Genomic DNA, 26004 nt, shown 5'->3' with positions numbered 1-26004 from the left:
TCCGTCCAGCGAGTTAGGTTAAAATTACCCCCAGTGTTTCAGGTCGATGACCTTTTATCAGCACTCAATCTGCCACATAACTATTTTGGTTGACTCAATGTAATAAGAATTGTTCTGGTTGCTGTTTAGTGATATCATGAAGCAGCCTCTGAAGATTTCTTCTGATTAGTATTTCTAGTGAGATTGAAAATCATATTTATTAAAAAATTAACAAATATACAGTAGCGAGTTTAAGGTGGTAGTTAAAACTCTAGAGCAGTTTATGATGTGATAAGAACTGTCAATCGAGTGACTTTCTTCTAACTCACTGCCAGCCAGTGAATTACTGCTGTCATTCTTATCATTTATTTTAAATGGGTTACAGCCACTGTTAAAATAGTAGAAGGAATGAGTACATTAAGAGTTTGTATGATTACATCGTCTACAGTAATTTATAGCTATGTATCTTCATAGGCACATAGGAACAAGGATAGGCCAGTCAGCCTCTCGAGCCTGTTCCCATTCAGTTAGTTTGTGGCTGAACTGTATCTTAACTCCATCTACCTGCCTTGGTCCCGTAACCCCTAATATCCTTGCCAAACAAAAATCTATCAATCTTAGTTTTGAAATTTTCAATTGACCTAGCCTCAGCAGCTTTTTGGGGAGAGAGTTCCAGATTTCCACTACCCTTTGTGTGAAGAAGTGCTTTCTGACATCACCCTGAACGGCCTTGTTCCAATTTTAAGGTTATGCCGCCTTGTTCTGGGCTCTCCCACCAGAGGAAATAGTTTCTCTCTATCTACCTCATCAAATCCTTTAATCAATTTAAACTCTTCAGTAGATCACCCCTTAGTCTTCTATACTTAGGGGAATACAAGCCTAGTCTATGCCAACTGGCCTCATAACTTAACCCTGGTATCTTTCTGGTGAATCTGGGCTACACCCACTGCAAAGCCACTATATCCTTCCTGAGGTGCAGTGCTCAGAACTAAATGCAGTATTCCAGATGGGGTCTAACCAGAGCTCTCTACGGCTGTAACATAACTTCCAACCGTTTGTATTCCAGCCCTCTTGAGATAAAGGCCAATGTTCCATTAGCCTTTTTAATTATTTTTTGTACCTGAGCTTTTAGCGATTTCTGTTCTTGGACCCCTAAATCTCTCTGCTCATTCACAGTTCCTAGCTTCTCGCCATTTAGAAAATACTCTGATTTACCTTTCTTAGGTCCAAAGTGGATGACCTCACACTTTTCCACATTGAACTCCATCTGCCACAGTTTTGCCCACTCACTTAATGTCCCTTTAAGGTGTCTGTAAATGTCCCTTTGCAACTTTTTGCTCCTATCTACACTATTTTACTGTGCCACATAACTTAGTATCGTTAGCAAACTTAGATATATGGCTCCCTAATCCTTCATCCAAGTCTTTTATAAATATAGTGAAAACTGTGGCCCTGGTACAGATCCTTGGGGAGACACCACTAGTCACATCCTGCCAATTTGAGTACATATCCATTATCCCTACTCTCTGTCTCCTACTTCCTATCCAAGCCAATAGGTTGCCTCCAATTCCAAGCACTCTCATTTTTGTTAACAGTCTCTTATGTGGAACCTTGTTGAATGCCTTCTGGAAGTCCATATAAATAACATCCATAGACACTCCCTTGTCTACCACGTTAGTTACCTCCTCAAAAAATTCAGCTAGGTTCGTTAGACATGACTTGCCCTTTACAAATCCATGCTGGCTCTCTCTGATCAGCTCCTATTTGTCCAAGTGCTCAGTCGCTCTGTCCCTAATAACAGATTCTGGTAACCTCCCCACTACTGACATTAGACTAATAGGCCTATAATTTCCTAGTTTATCTCTCATACCCTTCTTAAATAGTGGAGTGACATTGGCAGTTTTCCAATCCAAAGGAACAATTCCTGAATCGAGATAGTTTTGGAAGGTCATGACTAACGTATCAACAATTTCCCCACCTACTATTTAGTAAGTCTGCCTTTTCCTGATTTCCAATTGCAATATCATTTCCAATTACAATATCTTCATATGTTTTATTCCCATTATATATTTTTTTCTATGCTTTGCACCTGTGTAAGACTGTGTTTCTGTGATGGGGAATTTTAGGTTGACTAGATTTGATTTTTCTATTCACAGGTTGTGCTCTCTTCATTGTGTGGGCAGTACTTTATCGATGTGCTTTAGACATAATGATCTGGAACTGTGTGTTTCTTACTCTCAACATGATGCATTTTCTCTATCTGTTGTACAAAAGGAGGCCTGTAAGTATAAACCACTTTTTCTGGGGTTTGATTTTCTCTGATAGCGCACTGGTTAATGCATTCACCCGGAATACTGTTGCGTGCTATTTTAGGATATGAACAAGTTAGCAACTGCATTAAAAGAGTGCACAAAGAAATGTTACATGAACGTGTTAACCAGTGTGCCTGCAATAAAAATTAAACATCTTGGTTGTTAATTTTGATCTTTTAAGTGTAATGGCTTTGCCCAATACTGAATTTTAAAAATTATATTAGAGCACTGGGTGAATCCAGCATCCAGGACAAAAATGATAAGTACCCTCTCTCTTCCAGCTGGGAGATGTGAAGTGTTGTGACTAGTTCTTCAGCAGCTGCCTAATGGGTGTGGATGTTTAGATTGCCCCCTAACAGGTGGAAGAAATTAAGCCAAATTTTTAAGCTCCATTTATAGAGAGAAATTGTTTAGATTAAAAAAATAAGTTTGATTTTTTGAAGGGATGTATTAATGACAAGACTCCCTCTTAGAAAACTGTTCTTAGAAGAAATAGGAGCTGGATTAGGCCATATGGCCCCTCGAGCCTGCTCTTGTTATTTGCTACAGATATGCTAATGGGAGGATTTTTCAGCTAATAAATCTTGAATCTAAGATAATCTTATTGCACTTCACTCAATGCCTAGGGCTCTTATTATTACAAATACCTACTTCCTTGAAGTAGAATCATCAAAAGGAAATGCAGCAGGGTGAAGCTCCAATACTCTGTGATACAGAATGACAGGAAACGAGCTCGATTTTCCATGTGGTGAATTTCTGCTCTTCTGTGTGTCATCTTGATCATGCTGAATGGACAATTGCTATCCTTCAGAGGGGGGCAGACACTTTGGGCTGGTGGATGGGGGGAGGTTTCTTGTTGTCCTTTCTTGGAATTGTAAAAAATGCCTTTAAAAAAATTTTTACTTCTATAATTTGTAAAAGAATTTTCACCATTCAGCAGCATCTGTGGCAGTCGAGCAACTATGTTGTTCCAGTTGGCATGGAAGCTTTCCTTTCTCTCTTCTATCAGGTTTGGCTCACGTCTGTTCTGATGGCTTTTAAAAAAATTCTACCTAAAAATTCAAGGACAGAATCTGTTTGGTTAGAGTTAAGAAACAATAGAGGCGCCATTACACTACTGAGTGTTTTCTATAGACCACCAACTAGTGGGAAGGATATAGAGGAGCAAATTTGCAGGGAAATTACAGAAAGGTACAAGAACCATAGAGTAGTGATAATGGGGGACTTCAACTATTCTAATAAAGACAGGGATAGTAATAGTGTAAAGGGCAAAGAAGGAGAAGCATTTTTGAAGTGTGTTCAGGAGAACTTTCTTGATTAGTATGTTTCCAGCCCAACAAGGAAGGAGGCATTGCTAGATCTGGTTCTGGGGAATGAGGTGGGCCAAGTGGATCAAGTGTCAGTGGGGGAACATTTAGGGAACAGTGATAATAGTATCATAAGGTTTAGATTATTTATGGAAAAGGATACAGAGCAATCTAAAGTAAAAATACTTAATTGGGGGAGGACCGATTTCAGTAGGTTTAGAACGGATCTGGCCCGGGTAAATTGGATTCAAAGAGTGGCAGGCAAAACTGTAATTGAACAATGGGTGGCCTTTAAAGAAGAAATGGTTTGGGTACAGTCGAGATACATTCCCACGAGGGGGAAAGGTAGGACAACCAAAGCCAGACCTCCCTGGATGACGAAAGAGATAGAGAGCAAGATAAAACAGAAAAAGGGGGCGTATGACAGATGTCAGGTTGTTAATACAAGTGAGAACCAGGCTGAGTATAGAAAGTTCAAAGGGGAAGTAAAAAAGGAAACAAGAGGGGCAAAGAGAGAGTATGAGAATAGACTGGCAGCCAACATAAAAGGGAATCCAAAAGTCTTCTATTGGCATATAAATAGTAAACGGGTAGTAAAAGGAGGGGTGTGGCCAATTAGGGACCAAAAAGAGGATATACTCATGGAGGAAGAGGGCGTGGCAGAGGTACTAAATGAGTACTTTGCATCTGTGTTTACCAAGAAAGAAGATATGGCCAAAGCTACAGTAAAAGAGGAGGTGGTTGAGATACTGTATGCAATAAAAATTGATAAAGAGGAGGCACTAGAAAGGCTGGCTGTACTTAAAATAGCTAAGTCACCTGGTCTGGAGGGGATGCATCCTAGGTTACTGAGGGAAGTAAAGGTGGAAATTGCGGCCACAATCTTCCAATCCTCCTTAAGCACAGAGGTGGTGCCAGAGGACTGGAGAATTGCAACTGTTACACCCTTGTTCAAAAAGGATGTAAAGATAAACCCAGCAACTACAGGCCAGTCAGTTTACATAAGAACATAAGAAATAGGAGCAGGAGTAGGCCAATCGGCCCCTCGAGCCTGCTCCGCCATTCAATAAGATCATGGCTGATCTGATCCTAACCTCAAATCTAAATTCATGTCCAATTTCCTGCCCGCTCCCCGTAACCCCTAATTCCCTTTACTTCTAGGAAACTGTCGATTTCTGTTTTAAATTTATTTAATGATGTAGCTTCCACAGCTTCCTGGGGCAGCAAATTCCACAGACCTACTACCCTCTGAGTGAAGAAGTTTCTCCCCATCTCAGTTTTGAAAGAGCAGCCCCTTATTCTAAGATTATGCCCCCTAGTTCTAGTTTCACCCATCCTTGGGAACATCCTTACCGCATCCACCCGATCAAGACCCTTCACAATCTTATATGTTTCAATAAGATCGCCTCTCATTCTTCTGAACTCCAATGAGTAGAGTCCCAATCTACTCAACCTCTCCTCATATGTCCGCCCCCTCATCCCCGGGATTAACCAAGTGAACCTTCTTTGTACTGCCTCGAGAGCAAGTATGTCTTTTCTTAAGTATGGACACCAAAACTGTATGCAGTATTCCAGGTGCGGTCTCACCAATACTTTATATAACTGCAGCAATACCTCCCTGTTTTTATATTCTATCCCCCGAGCAATAAAAGCCAACATTCCGTTGGCCTTGTTGATCACCTGCTGCACCTGCATACTAAATTTTTGATTTTCTTGCACTAGGACCCCCAGATCCCTTTGTACTGCAGTACTTTCCAGTTTCTCGCCATTAAGATAATAACTTGCTCTCTGATTTTTCCTGCCAAATTGCATAACCTCACATTTTCCAATATTGTATTGCATCTGCCAAATCTCCGCCCACTCATCCAGCCCGTCTATATCCCCTTGTAGGTTTTTTATGTCCTCCTCACTCTCTACTTTCCCTCCCATCTTTATATCATCTGCAAACTTTGATATGTTACACTCGGTCCCCTCCTCCAAATCGTTAATATAGATTATAAAGAGTTGGGGACCCAGCACCGACCCCTGCGGAACACCACTGGCTACTGATTGCCAGTCCGAGAATGAACCATTTATCCCAACTCTCTGCTTCCTGTTAGATAACCAATCCTCCACCCATGCCAGAATATTACCCCCAATCCAGTGATTCTTTATCTTGAGCAATAATCTTTTATGTGGCACCTTGTCGAATGCCTTCTGGAAGTCTAAATACACTACGTCCACTGGTTCCCCTTTATCCACCCTGTACGTTATGTCCTCAAAGAACTCAAGCAAATTTGTCAGACATGACTTCTCCTTCGTAAAGCCATGCTGACTTTGTCCTATTAAATTATGTTTATCCAAATGTTCCGCTACTGTCTCCTTAATAATAGACTCCAAAATTTTACCCACCACAGACGTTAGGCTAACTGGTCTATAATTTCCAGCCTTCTGCCTACTACCCTTTTTAAATAAGGGTGTTACATTAGCAGTTTTCCAATCTGCCGGGACCTTTGCTGAGTCCAGAGAATTTTGGAAAATTATTACCAAAGCATCCACAATCCCTAATGCCACTTCCCTCAAGACCCTGATAAGCCATCTCCCCCAACAGTATCCAAAGCAGAATATCTGTTTGAGAGGGAGATGGCCCCAGGGGACTCCTGCTCTACCTGCCTAGTCCTTTTACTCTGCCTGGCGGTCACCCATTTCCTTTCTGCCTGCGTAATCTTTACCTGCGGTGTGACCACCTCACTGAATGTGCTGTCCACGATAGTCTCAGCATCGCGGATGCTCCACAGTGAATCCACCCGCAGCTCCAGCTCCGAAAGACGGTTAGCCAGTAGCTGCAGCTGGACACGCTTCCTGCACACATGGTCACCAGGGACACTGGTAGTGTCCATGACTTCCCACATAGTGCAGGAGGAGCATATCACGGGTGCAAGCTGTGCTGCCATGACTTGTCTTAGACTCTCAGACTCTCCTCCCGCTCTAGGTCTCTCCTTTTATACTATGCTCACCTCTCGGACTCTCCTGCCTCACCTGTGACGTCGCACAGTAGTTGTCTCTTGTTGCAGGTCTGCTGCTGCTTTTATTCCCCAATCTCAGTCTTCTACTCTCAGGTCCACTGCCGCTCTGGGGAAAAAGTTAGGAAAAGCAAGGCAAAGCAGCACCTCCTTCCCCCACTTCACCGAACTCCCACACTTACCAAACTCTCCGTTCACACTGTGTTGTCCGCACACAGTTTAACCTCGGTGGTGGAGAAGCTTTTAGAAACAATCATCCAGGACAAAATTAATAGTCACCTGGACAAGTGTGGATTAATAAGGGAAAGCCAGCACGGATTTGTTAAAGGCAAATCATGTTTGAGTAACTTGATTGAGTTTTTTGAGAGGGTCAATGAGGACAATATGGTTGATGTTGTGTATATGGACTTCCAAAAGGCATTTGATAAAGTGCCACATAATAGACTTGTCATTAAAATTGAAGCCCATAGAATAAAAAGGGCAGTAGCAACATGGATACGAAATTGGCTAAGTGACAAGAAACAGAAAGTAGTGGTGAACGGTTGTTTTTCAGACTGGAGGAAGGTATACAGTGTAGTTCCCCAGGAGTCGGTAGTGGGACCACTGCTTTTCTTGATATATATTAATGACTTGGACTTAGGTGTACAGGACACAATTTCCAAATTTGCAGATGACACAAAACTTGGAAGTGTAGTAAACAGTGAGGAGGATAGTGATAGACTTTAAGAGGACATAGGCAGGCTGGTGGAATGGGCGGACACGTGGCAGATGAAATTTAACGCTGAGAAGTGTGAGGTGATACATTTTGATAGGAAGAACGAGGAGAGGCAGTATAAACTAAAGGGCACAACTCTAAAGGGGGTGCAGGAACATATACCCTGGGCATATATGTACACAGGTCATTGAAGGTGGCAGGAGAGGTTGAGAAAGTGGTTAAGAAAGCATATGGGATCCTAGGCTTTATAAGTAGAGGCATAGAGTACAAAAGTGAGGATGTTATGTTGAACCTTTATAAAACACTGGTTCGGCCACAATTGGAGTATTGTGTCCAGTTCTGGGCACCGCACTTTAGGAAGGATGTAACGACCTTAGAGAGGTGCAGAAAAGATTTACTAGAATGATTCCAGGGATGAGGGACCTCAGTTCCATGGATAGACTGGAAAAGCTGGGATTATTCTCCTTGGAGCAGAGAAGGTTAAGAGGAGATTTGATAGAAGTGTTCAAAATCATGAGGGGTCTAGACAAAGTAAATAAAGAAAAACTGTTCCTACTGGCGGAAGGGTCGCGAATCAGAGGACACAGGTTTAAGGTGATTGGCAAAAGAATCAAAGGCGACATGAGGAAAACCATTTTAGGCCGTGAGTGGTTATGATCTGGAATGCGCTGCCTGAAAGGATGGTGGAAGCAGGGTCAATTGTGGATTTCAAAAAGGAATTAGATGGGTACCTGAAGGAGAAAAATTTGCAGGGCTACGGGGAAAGAGTGGGGGAGTGGGATTAGCTGGAATGCTCTTGCACAGAACCAGCGCTGGCTCGATGGGCCAAATGGCCTCCTTCTGTGCCATAAGCATTATATGATTTTTCTATGATTCTCTTGCACCTCACGACTTGTTCAGTCTGAGGCACCTCAAGCCAACTTTACTTCTGCTTGTAATTTCTGTAAATCCACTATTAGAGCTGCCAAATGCATTTTTATTAAGAGCAAGTTCTGCTCACTTTCACTCAATAAAAATATTTTCTCTCTTGCCCTTCTAAACACTGCTCTGTTGCTTTACATCAGCACTTTCTAAACTGTTAAAAGCTGCTGCTAACTGTCAAATTATCCATCACTTTGAAATTTCTGGCTTAATCATTCCGTTGGCCATCATGGTGTTTGTGTAATGCGTCTCTGCAACTCTGTTCTTGAACAGTTGAATGAAACACCTGTCATTGCCTTAGATATCACTAAAATCTTAATTAGGGTCTGGCATCATACACTTTTTTTTCAGCTCATCAATGTAAGGGATGTTCATGCTGGGTAATGGAATGTTTTCCACTTTAGGCACTCAATGTGGCATCAAGCACTCCCAGGTCAGGTATAGCACAGCTACAGTGGGTCAGTCACAATCTCAGGAGAGCACCAGTGTGGCATTTTTCCATTTCCCTCACCAACTGACCATAGGCTTATCAGGGTAACATTGTCAGTTGGTAGTGAATGAATTTTGTGCTATAAGCCCATGACCACCAGATATTGAGACTTCCCAAACTCGTTTCACTTAGGACCTTGCTAACAGACAGAGGACGCTTTGATCCCATTAGTCTAGGCTGGATTTGAACCCAGGTCAGAAAGATGAAAGGCAAATGTATGTGCAAGCCAGTTTCTGTTTGGTATCATATACTTCTAAGCAGATTATGATGATGTGGCTTCCCACCAAAGTTGTCTTCATGACTATCTAGTTTCCTCTCAAATGACTCTATGCAGTAATTGAGACATCCTCTACCTCTTTTTCATTAACTCTGTGATTCCCCACGGCTCTGTCATCTCTCCTAGTCTGTTCCTTCATATCAGTAACTTCATCTTCTCATCACAAACTCTATCCAGTTGTTTTCCACAATTCCACTCTACATCATCAACTTTCTTTTGATATTACACTCTCTTAGTACAGTTCTTTTGCAGTGCAGTGGCTAAATCATTACTTGATCTATTCCCTTGCAATTGGGTATTGAAAATCTGGTGGTAGAATTTCCATGGGCCGGGGTTCCCTGATCTCGGAGAAGATTGGTGAAAACCCTGGAGAAATGGTGTAATTGGCTGTTTACGTCATTTCTCTGGGGTTTCTGCTGAGGTTATGGGTGGAGATTGGGGAACCCATTGGAAATTACTGGCGCTTGTTTCTTTCAATTCTCTTCATGTCCCTTGGAAGTCTGACAGATATCCACCATCTCAGATCTTCAGTGGCTACATCTTTAGCTCTTCTTCATTTATCAACAGTCTTCATTTATTGACATATCTGTGGAATCACTTTCAGGACCTGTTGCACATTCCTGGACAGGATATTAAAAAAATCTGTCACTTCTAGTATTCATTCACTCCCTGTCACACCCTTTCTTGTCTCTCTCCCATTTTGTAGATACAGTTATGGTCATTATTCCTTCTAAGTTCCAAGTACATTGTCCTGCATACCCTTGCTCCTCCTACATTCCCACTGTTGAAATCAAGACTCTTTGCATAGTTTGCTAATCTCAATTTAGTTTTCCCTAGGATTTCTAAACTGTGGAACTCCTACCTTCCCTCAGTCTTCCGTTCCTCCTTCAATCTGCAGGATCTTAAAGATTGATGTCACGTAATCATTACATCCTTATCTACCTCAGCGTCTCTTTGACTGTTTCCAACCTTGGTGGTTTCCTGCACTATAAGCCTTGGCCCTTCATATTATTCATTTAATAAAAGTAAATTAGGGACATGCTTTTCAATGCTTTAAGCAGTACCAATCTAATTTGGTTATTAATTAATAACTGCTTGTCAACTAAACCATTGCACTCATGGCCATTAGATACAAGTCTGAGACCAAATTTATTGTTGCTGGTCTCCATCTTTCCTGGAAGAAGCCTTCACTCCCCATTTGGACCACAAGTATGGGGGTGGGAATTGTAAAAGCATTTAGAGCCCCTATTTCAGAGCCTCTTACCTTTATATCACTGTTCATGATATATAACAAAGAAGCCAAATCTGGTCCTCTGGGAAAATTCACATCAATATCGTACCAGCTAGATTTGAAAAAGAGATAACAACTTCAATACAGCCAGTAATACTCTCTGGGGTCATGGAGGCTAAAGCTCCCGAGATCCTTTGGATAGCAAGGTTTAAAAAGCGTATCACAGGTTGTCCCATTTAAAAACAAATTGTACTTTTTCTACTGTTTTACAGCGAGTGGCTCTCCCTGAATTTAGCTGTAAAGGAGGAAAACATTTATATTGTCCAATACCATCATCCATCACTTTGAGTACAAATACACCAAAACAGTGACTGTTAAATAGAACAATGTGATTTTTTTTAGTCGTGTACACATACCTAGAGTTGCCTATGTGCTGTACTGAAATCAGTAAATCGCATTGCACCTAACCATATTATTGCATTACAGATCAAGATTGATAAGGAGCTCAAGGTGCTTTACAGGAGAATGTTCGAGCCGCTTCATGTCCCTCCAGATTTGTTCCAAAGACTGACTGGACAGTTCTGCAGTGTTATGACTCTTAAAAAAGATCAGACTTATGCTGCAGAAGATAAAACATCTGTTGACGATCGATTTAGTGTCCTGCTAAAGGGAAAGTAAGTCAATAACAAGCTCTTGTTTCTGTACTTAAAAAAAAACTTGAATTTATACAGTGCCTTAAGGTATCCTCAGGACATCCCAAAGCACTAAACATCCAATGAATTTTTTTTTGAAGTACGGTCACTGTTGTGTAGGCAAAAGCAGCAGCCAATTTGCATGCAGCAAGATCCAGCAAAAGCGTATGAGATGAATGACCAGATAATCTGTTTGGTGGTGATGGTTGAGGGAGAAATATTGGCCAGGACATGAGAGGAACTGCCTGCTCTTCATCAAATAGTGCTATGAGATCTTTTACATCCATCTGAACAGGGAGACAGTTGAACATCTCACACAGAAGACAGCACCTTCAACAGTGCAGCATTCCCTCAGTATTGCACTGAAGTGTCAGCCTAGATCATGCGCTCAAATCGTGGAGTGGGGCTTGAACTTTCTGACAAGAGTGGGCAAGAGTGCTGTCAACTGTGCCAAATTGATATTTTATTCTGGGTCTAGATCCACTAAGTGGTTTTTATTTAGTGCAATTTTTGTACCATTCTAATTTATTCATTTTATGCTGTAAATTAAGAACTGTTCAGGCCATCCATTTTAAAATGTATATAATATGGCAAGTGCTGCAGAAACTTGATAAAACAGACTTGGAGTATCATCAACAGCAACTTGCAATTATAAAGTACCTATAATATAGAAAATGTCCCATAGTGCTTCACAGAGGACATGTTACAGCTGTAGTCATGGACCTTTTGTTACTCTTCTACAGATCTTGTCCCAAACCAGAATTCAGCAGCAACCAACAAACTGGTTGTTCTTTCAAAAATATAGTTCTCGGTATTATATATGAGAAACACTGTTCATTTCTCTCATTCTTCAGTAGTTTTCCCCTCATCTGTAAGTGCTTCTGCCCCTTGCTTCCTGCCCGAAAGTGTAAAGTAAGAGCTGGTATGAAGCCAAGAAATTTATAAATAATAGCCACTCCTCCACAAGGATCAGATTGTGACCTTTCAGCAGTTGGTTGATAAATTCCATCCTGCACAATGTGAAATATTCTATTTCCATTGCTGATGCCATCTCCAGCACCCAGGGGCAATAATGTCCTGTGTTCTGCATACCTCACATACATCTCTACTCCATGCATTATGCTTATCTCCATAGTAGCAGAAATGTGCAAAGTCTGAAAACTAGATCACAGCCACTATCTAACCAAGGAGAATTAGGATGAAATATGAAGTTTGACCCTGGTAAAGTATTCAGTATGTCAGAGAACCAACTCATAATTGTAAATCTTACATACTACACCCCATAAGTTCTGCCTCTCCCTGTCAGACCTTCAGCTACAAGGGAACACAAAAGGGCTAAGTGAGTGGGCAAAATTATGGCAGATTAAGTTCAATGTGGAGAAGTGTGAGGTCATCCACTTTGTACCTGAGAAAGAAAAATTGGAATATTTTCTAAATGGTGAGAGACAAGGAGATGCGGAGGCTCTGATGAATCAGTCCTCCTCCATATTAAGCACTACTTGGAGGAAGGACTGAGGGTAGCAAGGGCACAGAATGTACTCTGGGTGGGGAACTTCAATGTCCATCACCGGGAGTGGCTCGGTAGCACCACTACTTACCGAGCTGGCCGAGTCCTGAAGGAAATAGCTGCCAGACTGGGCCTGCAGCAGATGGTGAGCAAACCAACATGAGAGAGAAACCTACTTGACCTCGTCGACACCAATCTACCTGTCGCAGATGCATCTGCCCATGACAGTATTGGTGGGAGTGATCACCGCACAGTCCTTGTGGTGACGAACTCCCGTCTTCACACTGAGGACACCATCCAATGTGTTGTGTGGCACTACCACCGTGCTAAATGGGATAGATTCACAACAGATCTAGCAGCTCAAAACTTGGGCATCCATGAGGCGCTGTAGGCCATTAGCAGCAGCAGAATTGTATTCCAGCACAATCTGTAACCTCATGGCCCGGCATATTCCTCACTCTACCATTACCAACAAGCCAGGGGATCAACCCTGGTTCAATGAGGAGTGTAGAAGAGCATGCCAGGAGCAGCACCAGGCGTACCTAAAAATGAGGTGCCAACCTGGTGAAGCTACAACACAGGACTACATGCATGCTAAACAACGGAAGCAACATGCTATAGACAGAGCTAAGCGATTCCACAACCAACAGATCAGATCAAAGCTCTGCAGTCCTGCCACATCCAGTCATGAATGGTGGTGGACAATTAAACAACTAACGGGAGAAGGAGGCTCTGTGAACATCCCCCTCAATGATGGCAGAGTCCAGCACGAGAGTGCAAAAGACAAGGCTTAAGCGTTTGCAACCATCTTCAGCCAGAAGTGCCGAGTGGATGATCCAACTCGGCCTCCTCCCGATATTCCCACCATCACAGAAGCCAGTCTTCAGCCAATTCAATTCACTCCACGTGATATCAAGAAACGGCTGAGTGCACTGGATACAGCAAAGGCTATGGGCCCCGACAACATCCCGGCTGTAGTGCTGAAAACTTGTGCTCCAGAACTAGCCGCGCCTCTAGCCAAGCTGTTCCAGTACAGCTACAACACTGGCATCTACCCGACAATGTGGAAAATTGCCCAGGTATGTCCTGTCCACAAAAAGCAGGACAAATTCAATCCTGCCAATAACCGCCCCATCAATCTACTCTCAATCATCAGCAAAGTGATGGAAGGTGTCGTCGACAGTGCTATCAAGCGGCACTTACTTACCAATAACCTGCTCACCGATGCTCAGTTTGGGTTCTGCCAGGACCACTCGGCTCCAGACCTCATTACAGCCTTGGCCCAAACATTGACAAAAGAGCTGAATTGCAGAGTTGAGGTGAGAGTGACTGCCCTTGACATCAAGGCAGCATTTGACCGAGTATGGCACCAAGGAGCCCTAATAAAATTGAAGTCAGTGGGAATCGGGGAAAGCTCTCCAGTGGCTGGAGTCATACCTAGCACAAAGGAAGATGGTAGTGGTTGTTGGAGGCCAATCATCTCAGCCTCAGGGCATTGCTGCAGGAGTTCCTCAGGGCAGTGTCCTAGGTCCAACCATCTTCAGCTGCTTCATCAATGACCTTCCCTCCATCTTAAGGTCAGAAATTGGAACGTTCGCTGATGATTGCACATTGTTCAGTTCCATTCGCCACCCCTCAGAAAATGAAGCAGTCCGAGCCCGCATGCAGCAAGACATGGACAACATCCAGGCTTGGGCTGATAAATGGCAAGTAACATTCGCACCAGACAAATGCCAGGCAATGACCATCTCCAATGAGAGAGAGTCTGACTACCATCCCTTGACATTCAACAACATTACCATCGCCGAATCCTCCACCATCAACATCCTGGGGATCACCATTGACCAGAAACTTAACTGGACCAGCCACATAAATACTGTGGCTACAAGAGCAGGTCAGAGGCTGGGTATTCTGCGGCGAGTGACTCACCTCCTGACTCCCCAAAGCTTTTCCATCATCTACAAGGCACAAGTCAGGAATGTGATGGAATACTTTCCACTTGCCTGGATGAGTGCAGCTCCAACAACACTCAAGAAGCTCGAAACCATCCAGGACAAAGCAATCCACTTGATTGGCACCCCATCCACCACCCTAAACATTCATTCCTTTCACCACCAGCACACCGTGGCTGCAGTGTGCACCATTTACAGGATGCATTGCAGCAACTCGCCAAGGCTTCTTCAACAGCACCTCCCAAACCCACGACCTCTACCACCTAGAAGGACAAGGGCAGCAGGCACATGGGAACAATACCACCTGCATGTTCCCCTCCAAGTCACACACCATCCCGACTTGGAAATATATCGCCGTTCCTTCATCGTCACTGGGTCAAAATCCTGGAACTCCCTACCTAACTGCACTGTGGGAGAACCTACACCACACGGACTGCAGCGGTTCAAGGAGGCGGCTCACCACCACCTTCTCGAGGGCAATTGCCAGCGATGCCCATGTCCCATTAATGAATTATAAAAAGTGGTTTGGATGTTCTTTTGCACAGATTACTAAAAGCTAGTGCACAGGTACAAAACATAATTAAGGCTAATGGAATGTTGGCTTTTATCTCAAGGGGCTTAGAATACAAAAGTGAGGAATTGATGCTTCAGGTGTACAGAGACTTGGGGCCCAATATTAGCACCCGCTATCGGGTGCGTTCCTGGCGGAGGGACTCCGAAAATCAGGGAATCCCGGAGCGGGTCGGGAGCCCGGCTCCAACCCGCCCACTTCCGGGTTCCCCACAGACGTGCCAACGTGCGCGCGCAGCCCCAGCATGTGGGACTCCCGCAGGCAATTAAAGACAGCGGGGAGCCACTTAACAGTATTTATTCTGCTATTTCAGATCATTAACAGACCTGATTAAGGGAATATGTCTGGAGGGTTGGGATTTTAGAAACGACTGGGACTGTTTCCCGTACTGGGGGAAACACTCCTAGTTGAAATGGACGTGTTGCAGCTGTCAGCCTGTGGCAGCTGCAAAGGTCCATTTGACGGGTGGGGGGAGCGGGGAGACCCTCACTCATTGCAGGAGGCCACTCTGTCACTTGGGACAAAGTTTGGCCTCCACCACCCTCCTCCTAACAATCAAATTCACCAACTTGCACACTTACCCCGGAGTCCAGACACATGTACCTACCTTGCGGACCCCCTCAGATGTACATCTTCCGGATGGGGGCCGCCGTAGCTGCAGTCATGACCGCCTCGGAGGGCGAACAGCATCACCAGCCTCGCCATCCACACCGTCCACCTCTGACATGTGGAGCTCCACAACACAGTGCTGTGACACATCCACCTGCACAGCAGGAGGAAGGGCAGCCGCAGAGAGAGATGCTTCGCAGAGGGCACTACCCTCGCCACAGGGTCCACAGACCGAGGCTCAGCTTCCTGGACCTCTCTGAGCAGCAGTGCACACGGAGGCTCAGAGTCACTCGACATGTAGTCGTGGACATCTGCAGCCTCCTTCATGCCGAGCTGCTCCCAGCTGGCCCGAGCACCATCTTCTTACCTGTCGCTGTTAAAGTCACCACTGCCCTCAACAACTTCTCCTCCGCATCCTTCCAGGGTGCCACCGGGGACATCGCTGACGTCTCTCAGTCGTCTGCACAAAAGAGCCCTGCAAATACACACCTACACCCACTCTGCAGTGACACAATGGGTGGCATCAGGTGTGGGTCTTCATAGTGATCCTCAGGAAAGGGCATTATTGCACAAACCAGACAAGATTCGCAAAGACGTGGCAGTAGTGGTGCCAATATAATATGTGATGTGAGTGGGTCAGAAATTAAATATAAGTAAAAACCATGACAAACCCTCAAACACCCTTGTGCATCCCCTTCATGCTCACAACACGTTTGCCTTATGCTTCCTACTGCACATATGTGATGCATGCCCTGTGGCTGCAGCACAGGTAGTGGCAGGTTGAGCGAGGCTGACCGTGAAAGAGATGCATGAGAGGGTGAGTATGAGAGAGCCATGAGATTGTATGAGGATTGGGTTGAGTGGTAGTGGCGGGATGAGTACAGGCGAGGTGAGTAAGTGCAGGTAAGATGAGGATGAGGTTTGAGTGGGTGTGAGGGGTGATGTGACAGAGTAGTGTTGGCAGTGCCGAAGGAGGTGTGGGGTGGGGGCGGTGATGTGGCAGACGGAGTGTAGGGGAATGAGTAAGTGTACTCACTTTGGCTGACCTACTTAGGTCATTGCAGCGCTTCCTGCACTGTATGCAGGTGGGCGATATGTTGGTGGTGCAGGTGACCTCCTCTGCCACCTTGAGCCGGGCCTTCTTGGTGGCAGAGGCAGGCTGCTTCCTCCCGCCCGCAGGGGGGATGATCTCTATCCTCCTCCTCACCCCATCCAATGATACCTGGAGTGAGGCATCATTAAACCTGGTAGCAGCCTTCCCTCTGGGCTGCTTCATGCTGTAATTTTTCCTATTTGTTGCAGCATCTGTCAGAGCTCCTCCAGCTGACAGACCTTACTGCGCATGCGCAGTCAGCCCGACGCGCAGCTCAGCAGCAGGGCACCCGGAAGACCAGGTAAGTGGATCCAATTAGGCTGCGATCGCGCACAGGGCAGACTGATTTCACCGGGCGCGTTACCCACACGCCCAATAGACCCCCCCGCCGCGAACCCACAGCCCTGCTAATATCGAGCTCTTGGTCAGAACCAATCTGGACTACAGAGCTTTGGGTATCAAACCTCGGAAAAGATATATTGGCTTTGGAGGGGGTACAGTGCAGATTAATCAGAATGATACCAGGGCTGAAAGGTTTAAATTATGGGGACAGGTTGCATAAACTTGGTTTGTATTCCCTTGCGTTTAGAAAGTTAAGGGGTGGTTTAATCGAGGTTCTTAAAATGATAAAGGGTTTCGATGGGGTACATGCAGAGAAACTATTTCCTCTGGTGGGAGGTTCAAGAACATGAGGGCTCAATCTTAAAATTAGAGCTCGGCCATTTAGCAGTGAAATCAGGAAGCACTTTTTTCACACAAAAAGGATAGTGGAAATCTGGAACTCCCTCCCCCAAAAGGCTGTGTCAATTGAAATTTTCCAGAATGAGATCAAAAGATTTTTGTTAGGTAAGGGTGTCAAGTGTTATGGAGCAAAGGCGAGTTGATGGAGTTGAGGTACAGATCAATCATGATCTAATTGAATGGCAGAATAGGCTTGAGGGGCTGAATGACCTACACCTGTTCCTGTGGGTGGCAAGTGTCTTTAATCACTGATGCATGGCCTCACTGAATATTGACATATGGACTCACACCTGTGATTCCCCACTACAATGTGTCCCTGATCTCAGCCAAGTTACTGTGGAGCTCTCCATAGGGGAGGGTATTCAGAGTAAGTGTCAGCACCAGGTTGTTCTTGTATCTTATAATAGCCAGATCAGAGTGGCATGGCAGAGCCCTGCCATTTTTTTCTGACAGTTCATGTAGTCCAGCGAATAGGCCAGAGGGTTATTTGGACAAAAATAATTGTCCTGGTCTACGTTACAAACATGAGCTTCCTCAGAGTTACTGGTAGGCAGAAATCTCATTTCAGAACTCAAATGATTTCGTCTGACCCACCCTGTGATTACACTCCCAGATATCTTTTTTTCTTATGTAATGTACCTACAGTAAATTTTTGACTCAACAGGATGAAAGTCTCTTATCGTGGGCACTTCCTGCACAACATTTACCCCACTGCTTTCATCGACTCTCCTGAATTCCGATCAACTCAGATGAACAAAGGAGAAAAATTTCAGGTGGGGTTTGAGGAGTGCATTTTACCAGTTTGGGATTGTACACAGACAGTGTATGTGAAACTAATTTGTGTAAAGGCATGAATGAAAATGACAGTGATGCAGTGCTGAGGGATGGAGAACTGGAACTTGACATTAAAGTGGTTAAGGACTTCTAAAGTGCCAGTGTGCTTTGGTATGCGAGTACTATACTAGGGAGCTATGCATGCTTCTTGTTTTCTTTTTTCTTTTTTCTGTTAGTGTTTGTTTTCTAGAATAAAGCTATCCATTACAAGAATACAAAATGTTAGCTATACAAATACTAACAGTCACCTGCATCCATGATTTCCCTAATAAATGATTTTTAAAATTGTTAATTTTTAAATTTCTTCCCCCCCCCCCCCCCCCCCCCCCCCGCAACCCTTGTCTCTCTTGCTTCTGCACCCAAATTTTACTGAAAAGAGCAGACATACAATCTCAGCCCTCTGTCAATCTAACTCTGAGCTGACCGGTCGGGCTGTCCAACAGCTGTCTTTTCTCCTTTCCCTATGTGGAACCACATGGCTCCCACACAGTTCCTACTCCTGAATTCCCAGGTGAGATGGATTGTGCCATCCTGTGGTTCCACTGGCCCACCCAAAATGGATGGATAATCAAACAACAGGATAAAACCATCAGTCGTCTATCTGTCGAGTTATAAATTGATTATCTTCTAGCTCACTGGGGACCAGTGAAGCACTAATGCATTCAGAGTCTGACTCATTTTATAATTTATAGTATATTTAGAGAACACTGGAAGTAGAGGCATGTGTCCCAGTTTAGCTTGTGCATATTCGCTATCATTGAATATTAGAGACTCCAAGGATTAACAACTTTGTTTCTACACTTAAAATGTGTGTAGTTCCATATGATCCTGCTTTGTTCTTCTCCATGACTAAACTGTACTTTCATTTTACGTAGTGAAATATACATCCATTTTGGAGGCTCACTTTTGCTGTTACCCCATCCCTTTTAAGTAACGTAAACACGTGAACTAGCTTAATCCATTTTTTTGTGGTTACAAAATAGATATTTTCTGTTGCGTATCTTGAATCAGTACAGTTTAGTCTCAATATGTTGAAGTAAAACTACAAGAACATTTCCTAATTTTAAGTGTTTGGACAGAAATATTGGGCACATCCTTAAAGAATTGGTTACAGACATCTGTCAGATTGTCTTCAAAGGATTTTTTTTTGCATGTTGCATGCTATTCTTGCCGAAAAGGGGGGCCAAACAACCTGATCCCAGGGCTCCATTGCTAAGAAATTGACTGCTAGGTGGAGAGGGAGAACATCCTGTGATAATTACGGTTTGATTTTCCCTTCGTTCCTGTGGGGGTGAATCTGGCCTCCACCTGCCACCTTCCACAGTAGAAGAGCCGAGGTTAGTAACTGTGTGGAGGAAACAAATAGAAAACTCTGTTCGGCAAAATGCAGAGTTTTCGAGATGTTGGTCGGGGCACACGATGCCCTCAGTTTCTGAAGAACAGAAATCTGATCATCTTGCGTGCCCCCTGGGATTTCATTGCAGACCCCAGTTGAAGACCTATGCTTTAAACAATCATTAGCTGGGGAGTGACTCACGGTGCCTCATGGTTGGTAGATTCAATTATTGCCTTCCACTGGGACTGAGCCCAAGTACGCTTATTTCACCATTAGCATTTTCATTAGAGATCAAGGTTATTTTTACTCTTAGCAGTGTCCTGGACAGTTATGATGTCTCACACTGATGTCCTCTCTCTTCAGGTAACTATTGTAGCTGAAGATAACTGCAAGTTTTTGTGCTGGTCCAGAGAGCGGCTGACTTTCTTCCTGGAGACTGAACCGTTTCTTCATGAAGTGTTTAAGTATCTAATAGGCAAAGATATCACAAACAAGCTGTATTCCTTGAATGACCCGACACTAAGTGACAAAGTAGGTATTGGACTTGTATCCCTGAAGTTTAGTATTATGTAAATTTCCTAAGCGAGGTGGAGATTTAATGATGCATTAAAGTTGCACAGTTCTAAAATATTTTGCATGAGAAATGGACTGAGAATAAAAAAGTTCCTTTTTAAGAACAGCTATTTAAAAATATCTTCTAATATAATTACACTTGTAAGTCGATCTTCCTTGGTGTTACACATAGTGAGTCAAGACCAAGTGTCACTTTTGGGTCAAGCAGGATTACAGGGTCGGGGAGGAGTGACAGTTGGACCCAGGCAGGTGAGGGAGAAGGAGAACTAGAAAGGAAGGGGAGAAAGGAGAGGGAGGGAGAAGAGGAAGGGGAAAGAGAGAGGGGTTGGGAGGGGAGGGAAGGAAAGGAAGAGAGAATGAGGAGGGAATGGGGGGAATAAAGGCAGGGAAATTTCTCAGTGGGAAGGGGTCTGAGCAGGAGGGCTTCTGTCCTGCCAGGCCAGGCAGTTGTGCTCACTGCTAGCCTACATTCCAGCCAAAATGCTACGGGTACAGGGACTCATTTACTGCTGAAAGGCGACAGGAACGAAGGAATCCGAGTTAAGTACCCATTTCACAGGTCCCTGCGTGGACATTTTGATCCATTAACTCAGTTTAATTCATTTCAGGTTTGTTTTGGCTAAGGCTGCGGAGAGAGATGTCTGTATAGTTTGCTGATAGTTATTGATCTTTAGGTAACAGCAGTGTAAAATCTGTGACGGCATAAATCTGTTTCAAGTTGAACTGCTTAACTGAACAGACAATTTTTTAAGAACAGCAGAAGTAAAAATTCCAAAAAAGCTTTGATAGAAAAATAATTGTGCTAGTACTATTTAAAGTCCTACCGGTATATTTAATACTGCCATGTAGGACTCGAGGCTTGGTGAGTGCATGACAGGCAATATGTGACATTCATGACATCGAAAACACCTATCATAGCACCACCTAAAGATATAGCTGGTACTACAGGCAGTATAATGGGGCACGTGATCATGAAAGTTTTTGATGAAATGTGCGCCTTGCATGCCAAATTAAAAATACATGGATAACTGCAATGTATTGTGATTAAATAATCACATTTGTCTTTGCTTGATGGCCAGTTTAAAGGGACACTTTTTAAAACTTTGTTATTGCTATACTGTACTTCAGATCTAATGAAACCCAAATTAGTTAATTTGGATGAAGTCATGCTTTCACTTCTGATGATATAGATTGGCTTTTAGTAGTCAAGTACATAACATAAAGTATGTACAATATCTAAAACATATAATGAACAGGCTGTGATGTGATAAAAAGAAAAGTATGTAGGCTTTATTGTGTGATAGTTTTCAACCTTTTCATTAACCTAGGCTTGTTTGTTTTTGTTTTCCAATTTTTCTCCTCCACTTCTCTTGAAGTAGTAAATCTTACATGGGTCTGATCGAATGGGTGCTAGATCCTGTCTGATACCTTGCCTATTCTTCATGTGTGAGCCTAGGTCCATGGGACACAGACTTGAACGTTTATGGCAGACAACTGGTTTAGCAATACTTCGCTAGATTTGGCTGGACCGCATAAAGCACTATCGGGTCCTGCTCTCCTCTGCCAAAACTGCTCACTATTCCAGGATCATCCTGGAATGCAAAGATAAACCCCGGCTTCTCTTCCCCACTACAAACCGTCTTCTTAAACCCCTCTCCCCTGCCCCTCCACCCTCACTTCCAACAATAAGTGCGAGGAGCTCATAGACTTCTTTGTCACTAAGATTGAGACCATCCGTTCAGCTGCCTCTGCTGCTTCCCTCCCTTCCCCTAGCCCACCAAGCCAAACATCCCCCCTGCCCCAACCCAGAATGTGCATCTTTCTCTAGTTTCTCTCCTATCTTCCTTCATGCCCAGTCTGAGCTCATTTTATCCAACTTCTGCTCCATCCCACCAAACTGCTGAGCACCCAACTTCCCTTCCTGGCCCCCATGTTAGCTGATATTGTTAATAGTTCCCTCTCCTTCGATAAGGTACCGCATTGTAGACTCATGGCTAATGTCAGAGCATGTGGAGTCAGGGGACAGGTAGCAGAATGAATAGCAAGCTGGGTACAAAACAGAAAGCAGAGAGTAGAGGTTAAAGGTAGCTGCTCAAACTGGCAAAAGGTGGAAAGTGCTGTACCCCAGGGATCGGTGCTGGGACCACTGTTGTTCACAATTTACATTTACGATTTGGATTCGGGAATTGGAAGTACAATTTCAAAATTAGCTGACAACACCAAATTGGGGGGTATAGTTAATACAAAGGAAGAATGTATCAAAATACAAGAAGACATTAATAACTTGCACAATGGGCATGTAATTGGCGAATGAATTTCAATATAGATAAGTGAGGTGGTACATTTTGGTAGGAAGAATAAGGAGGCCACATACTGCTTGAATAATAAGAGTCTAAATGGGATAGAGGAGCAAAGGGACCTAGGGATACAGATACACAAATCACTAAAAGTGGCAAAGCAGGATAATAAGGCTATAAAAATAGGCAAATCAAGCACTCTGGCTCATTTCTGGAAGAGTAGAATTGAAAAGCAAAGAAGTTATGTTAAACTTGGAAAGAACCTTGGTTAGACCACACTTGGAGTAATTTGCACAGTTCTGGTTTCCATATTATAGAAACGATGTAGAGGCATTGGAAAAGGTGCAAAAAAGATTCATAAGAATGATACAAAAACTGAGAGGATAGTCTTATCAAGAAAGGCTGAACAGGCTGGGGCTTTTTTCTCTAGGAAAGAGAAGGCTGAGGGGTGACCTGATTGAGGTCTTAAGATAATGATAGGGTTTGATAGGGTAGACATAGAGAAAATGTTTCCACTTGCGGGGAAGTCCAAAACTAGAGGTCATAATATAAAATAGTCACTAATAAATCCAATAGGGAATTCAGGAGAAACTTCTTTGCCCAAGGAGTGATAAGAATGAGGAACCCCCCCCCTGCCATCACAAGGAGTAGCTGAGGCAGATAGCATAGATGCATTTAAGGAGAAGCTACATAAGCACATGAGCGAGAAAGTAATAGAAGGGTATCCAGATAGTTGTAAACAATTTTACAACACCAAGTTATAGTCCAGCAATTTTATTTTAAATTCACAAGCTTTCGGAGGCTTCCTCCTTCGTCAGGTGAACGATGTGAAAATGACGAAGGAGGAAGCCTCCTCGTTCACCTGACGAAGGAGGAAGCCTCCGAAAGCTTGTGAATTTAAAATAAAATTGCTGGACTATAACTTGGTGTTGTAAAATTGTTTACAATTGTCAACCCCAGTCCATCACCGGCATCTCCACATCATGACTATCCAGATAGTGTTAGATGAAGTGGGTAGGGAGGAGGCTCGTGTGGAGCATAAATGCCGGCATCGACCAGTTGGGCCTAATGGCCTCTTTCAGTGCTGTCGTTTTGATATAACTCCTCAGATACTGTGCCCCTCCCCTTCAAATCTGCCATCATCACCCACCTCCTCAAAAAACCTACCTTTGGCCCCTCTGTCAATGCCCATCTCCAATCTCCTTTTCCTCTTCAAAGTCCTGGAACGTGTTGTTGCTTCCTAAATCTGTACCCACCTTTCTTGCAACTCATTGTTTGAGCCCTTCCAATCAGGTTTCTGCTGCTGCCATAGCATTGAAATGGCACTTATCACAGTCACAAATATGTGGCTGTATGTGACTGTGACGATGGTAAACTATCCCTCTTCATCCTTCTTGACCTGTCTGCAGCCTTTTACACGGTTGACCACACCATCTTCCTCCAACACCTCTCCTCTGTCGTCCAGCTGGGTGGGACTGCCCTCACCTGGTTCCATTCTTATCTGTCCAGTCGTAGTCAGAGAATTACGCACAATAGCTTCTTCTTCCGCTCCTGCACTGTTAGTTTGGAGTCCCCCAAGTATCTATCTTGGCCTCCTCCTATTGCTCATCTACATGCTGCCCCTTGGTGACATAATCCGAAAACAAAATGTAAGGTTCCATATGTACACTGACGACACCCAGCTCTAACTCACAGCCATCTCTCACTATCCCTTCAGTGTCTCTGAAATGTCACGCTTCTTGTCTAACATCCAGTACTGAATTTTTTTTTCATTCGTTCATGGGATGTGGGCGTCGCTGGCGAGGCCAGCATTTATTGCCCATCCCTAATTGCCCTCGAGAAGGTGATGGTGAGCCGCCTTCTTGAACCGCTGCAATCCGTGTGGTGAAGGTTCTCCCACAGTGCTGTTAGGAAGGGAGTTCCAGGATTTTGACCCAGCGACGATGAAGGAACGGCGATATATTTCCAAGTCGGGATGGTGTGTGACTTGGAGGGGAACGTTCAGGTGGTGTTGTTCCCATGTGCCTGCTACCCTTGTCCTTCTAGGTGGTAGAGGTCGTGGGTTTGGGAGGTGCTGTCGAAGAAGCCGTGGTGAGTTGCTGCAGTGCATCCTGTGGTTGCTACACACTGCAGCCAAGGTGCGCCGGTGGTGAAGGGAGTGAATGTTTAGGGTGGTGGATGGAGTGCCAATCAAGTGGGCTGCTTTGTCCAGGATGGTGTCGAGCTTCTTGAGTGTTGTTGGAGCTGCACTCATCCAGGCAAATGGAGAGTATTCCATCACACTCCTGACTTGTGCCTTGTAGATGGTGGAATGTTGGTAAATGAGCAGGAATTTCCTCCAACTAAATATTGGGAAGTCCGAAGCCGTTGTCTTCGGACCCCACCACAAACTCTGTTCACAACCACCGACTCCATCCCTCTCCCTGCCCGCTGTCTGAGGCTGAACCAGCCCGTTCACAACCTTGGCGTCTGATTTGACCCTGAGATGAGCTTCCGACCACATATCTGCTCCATCACCAAGACAGCCTACTTCCACTCTTGTAACATCGCCCACCTCCGCCCCGCCTCAGCTCATCTGCTGCTGAAACTCTCATCCATGGTTTTCTTACCTCCAGACTCGACTATTCCAGCACTCTCCTGACCATCCTCCCAACTTCCACCCTCCATAAACTTGAGCTCATCCAAAACTCTGCTGCCCGTATCCTAACCATTCCATCACCATCCCTGGGTATGTCCTGTCCCACCGGCAGGACAGACCCACCAGAGGAGGCGGTACAGTGATATGCAGTCAGGAGGGAGTGGCCCTGGGAGTCGTCAACATTGACTTCGGACCCCATGAAATCTCATGTAATCAGGTCAAACATAGGCAAGGAAACCTCCTGCTGATTACTACCTACCGTCCTCCCTCAGCTGATGAATCAGTCCTCCTCCATGTTGAACACCACTTGGAGGAAGCACTGAGGGTAGCAAGGGCACAAAATGTACTCTGGGTGGGGGACTTCAATGTCCATCACCAAGAGTGGCTCGGTAGCACCACTACTGACCGAGCTGGCCGAGTCATGAAGGACATAGCTGCCAGACTGGGCTTGCGGCAGGTGGTGAGTGAACCAACACGATGGAAAAACCTACTTGACCTCGTCCTCACCAATCTACCTGTCGCAGATGCATCTGTCCATGACAGTATTGGTAGGAGTGACCACCACACTGTCCTCGTGGAGACAACTCCCGTCTTCGCACCGAGGACACTGTCCCAACGTGTTGTGTGGCACTACCACCGTGCTAAATGGGATAGATTCATAACAGATCTAGCAGCTCAAAACTGGGCATCCATGAGGCGCTGTGGGCCATCAGCAGCAGCAGAATTATATTCCAGCACAATCTGTAACCACATGGCCCGGCATATTACTCACTCTACCATTACCAACAAGCCAGGGGGTCATCCCTATTTCAATGAGGAGTGTAGAAGAGTATACCAGGAGCAGCACCAGGTGTACCTAAAAATGAGGTGCCAACCTGGTGTAGCTACAACACAGGACTACATGCATGCTAAACAACGGAAGCAACA

The 26004-nt window shown here is 44.4% G+C and overlaps 1 protein-coding gene across 1 annotated transcript in view; it reads left to right on the top strand.

The window, feature by feature from the left end:
* The window catches only part of bves (blood vessel epicardial substance), a 53193-nt gene that overhangs the window by 16855 nt on the left and 10334 nt on the right, over positions 1-26004 (top strand). Inside the window, exons 5-8 of the mRNA XM_067985301.1 lie at positions 2136-2260; positions 10721-10908; positions 18064-18172; positions 19933-20100. Of these exons, the coding sequence (XP_067841402.1) occupies positions 2136-2260; positions 10721-10908; positions 18064-18172; positions 19933-20100 (590 nt within the window). The remainder of the gene's footprint in view (positions 1-2135; positions 2261-10720; positions 10909-18063; positions 18173-19932; positions 20101-26004) is intronic.

This window comes from Heptranchias perlo, chromosome 5, assembly GCF_035084215.1.
Source record: "Heptranchias perlo isolate sHepPer1 chromosome 5, sHepPer1.hap1, whole genome shotgun sequence".
Taxonomy (NCBI): domain Eukaryota; kingdom Metazoa; phylum Chordata; class Chondrichthyes; order Hexanchiformes; family Hexanchidae; genus Heptranchias; species Heptranchias perlo.
Note: the sequence above shows the minus strand (reverse complement) of the source record. Positions and strands in the feature narration are given on the sequence as shown.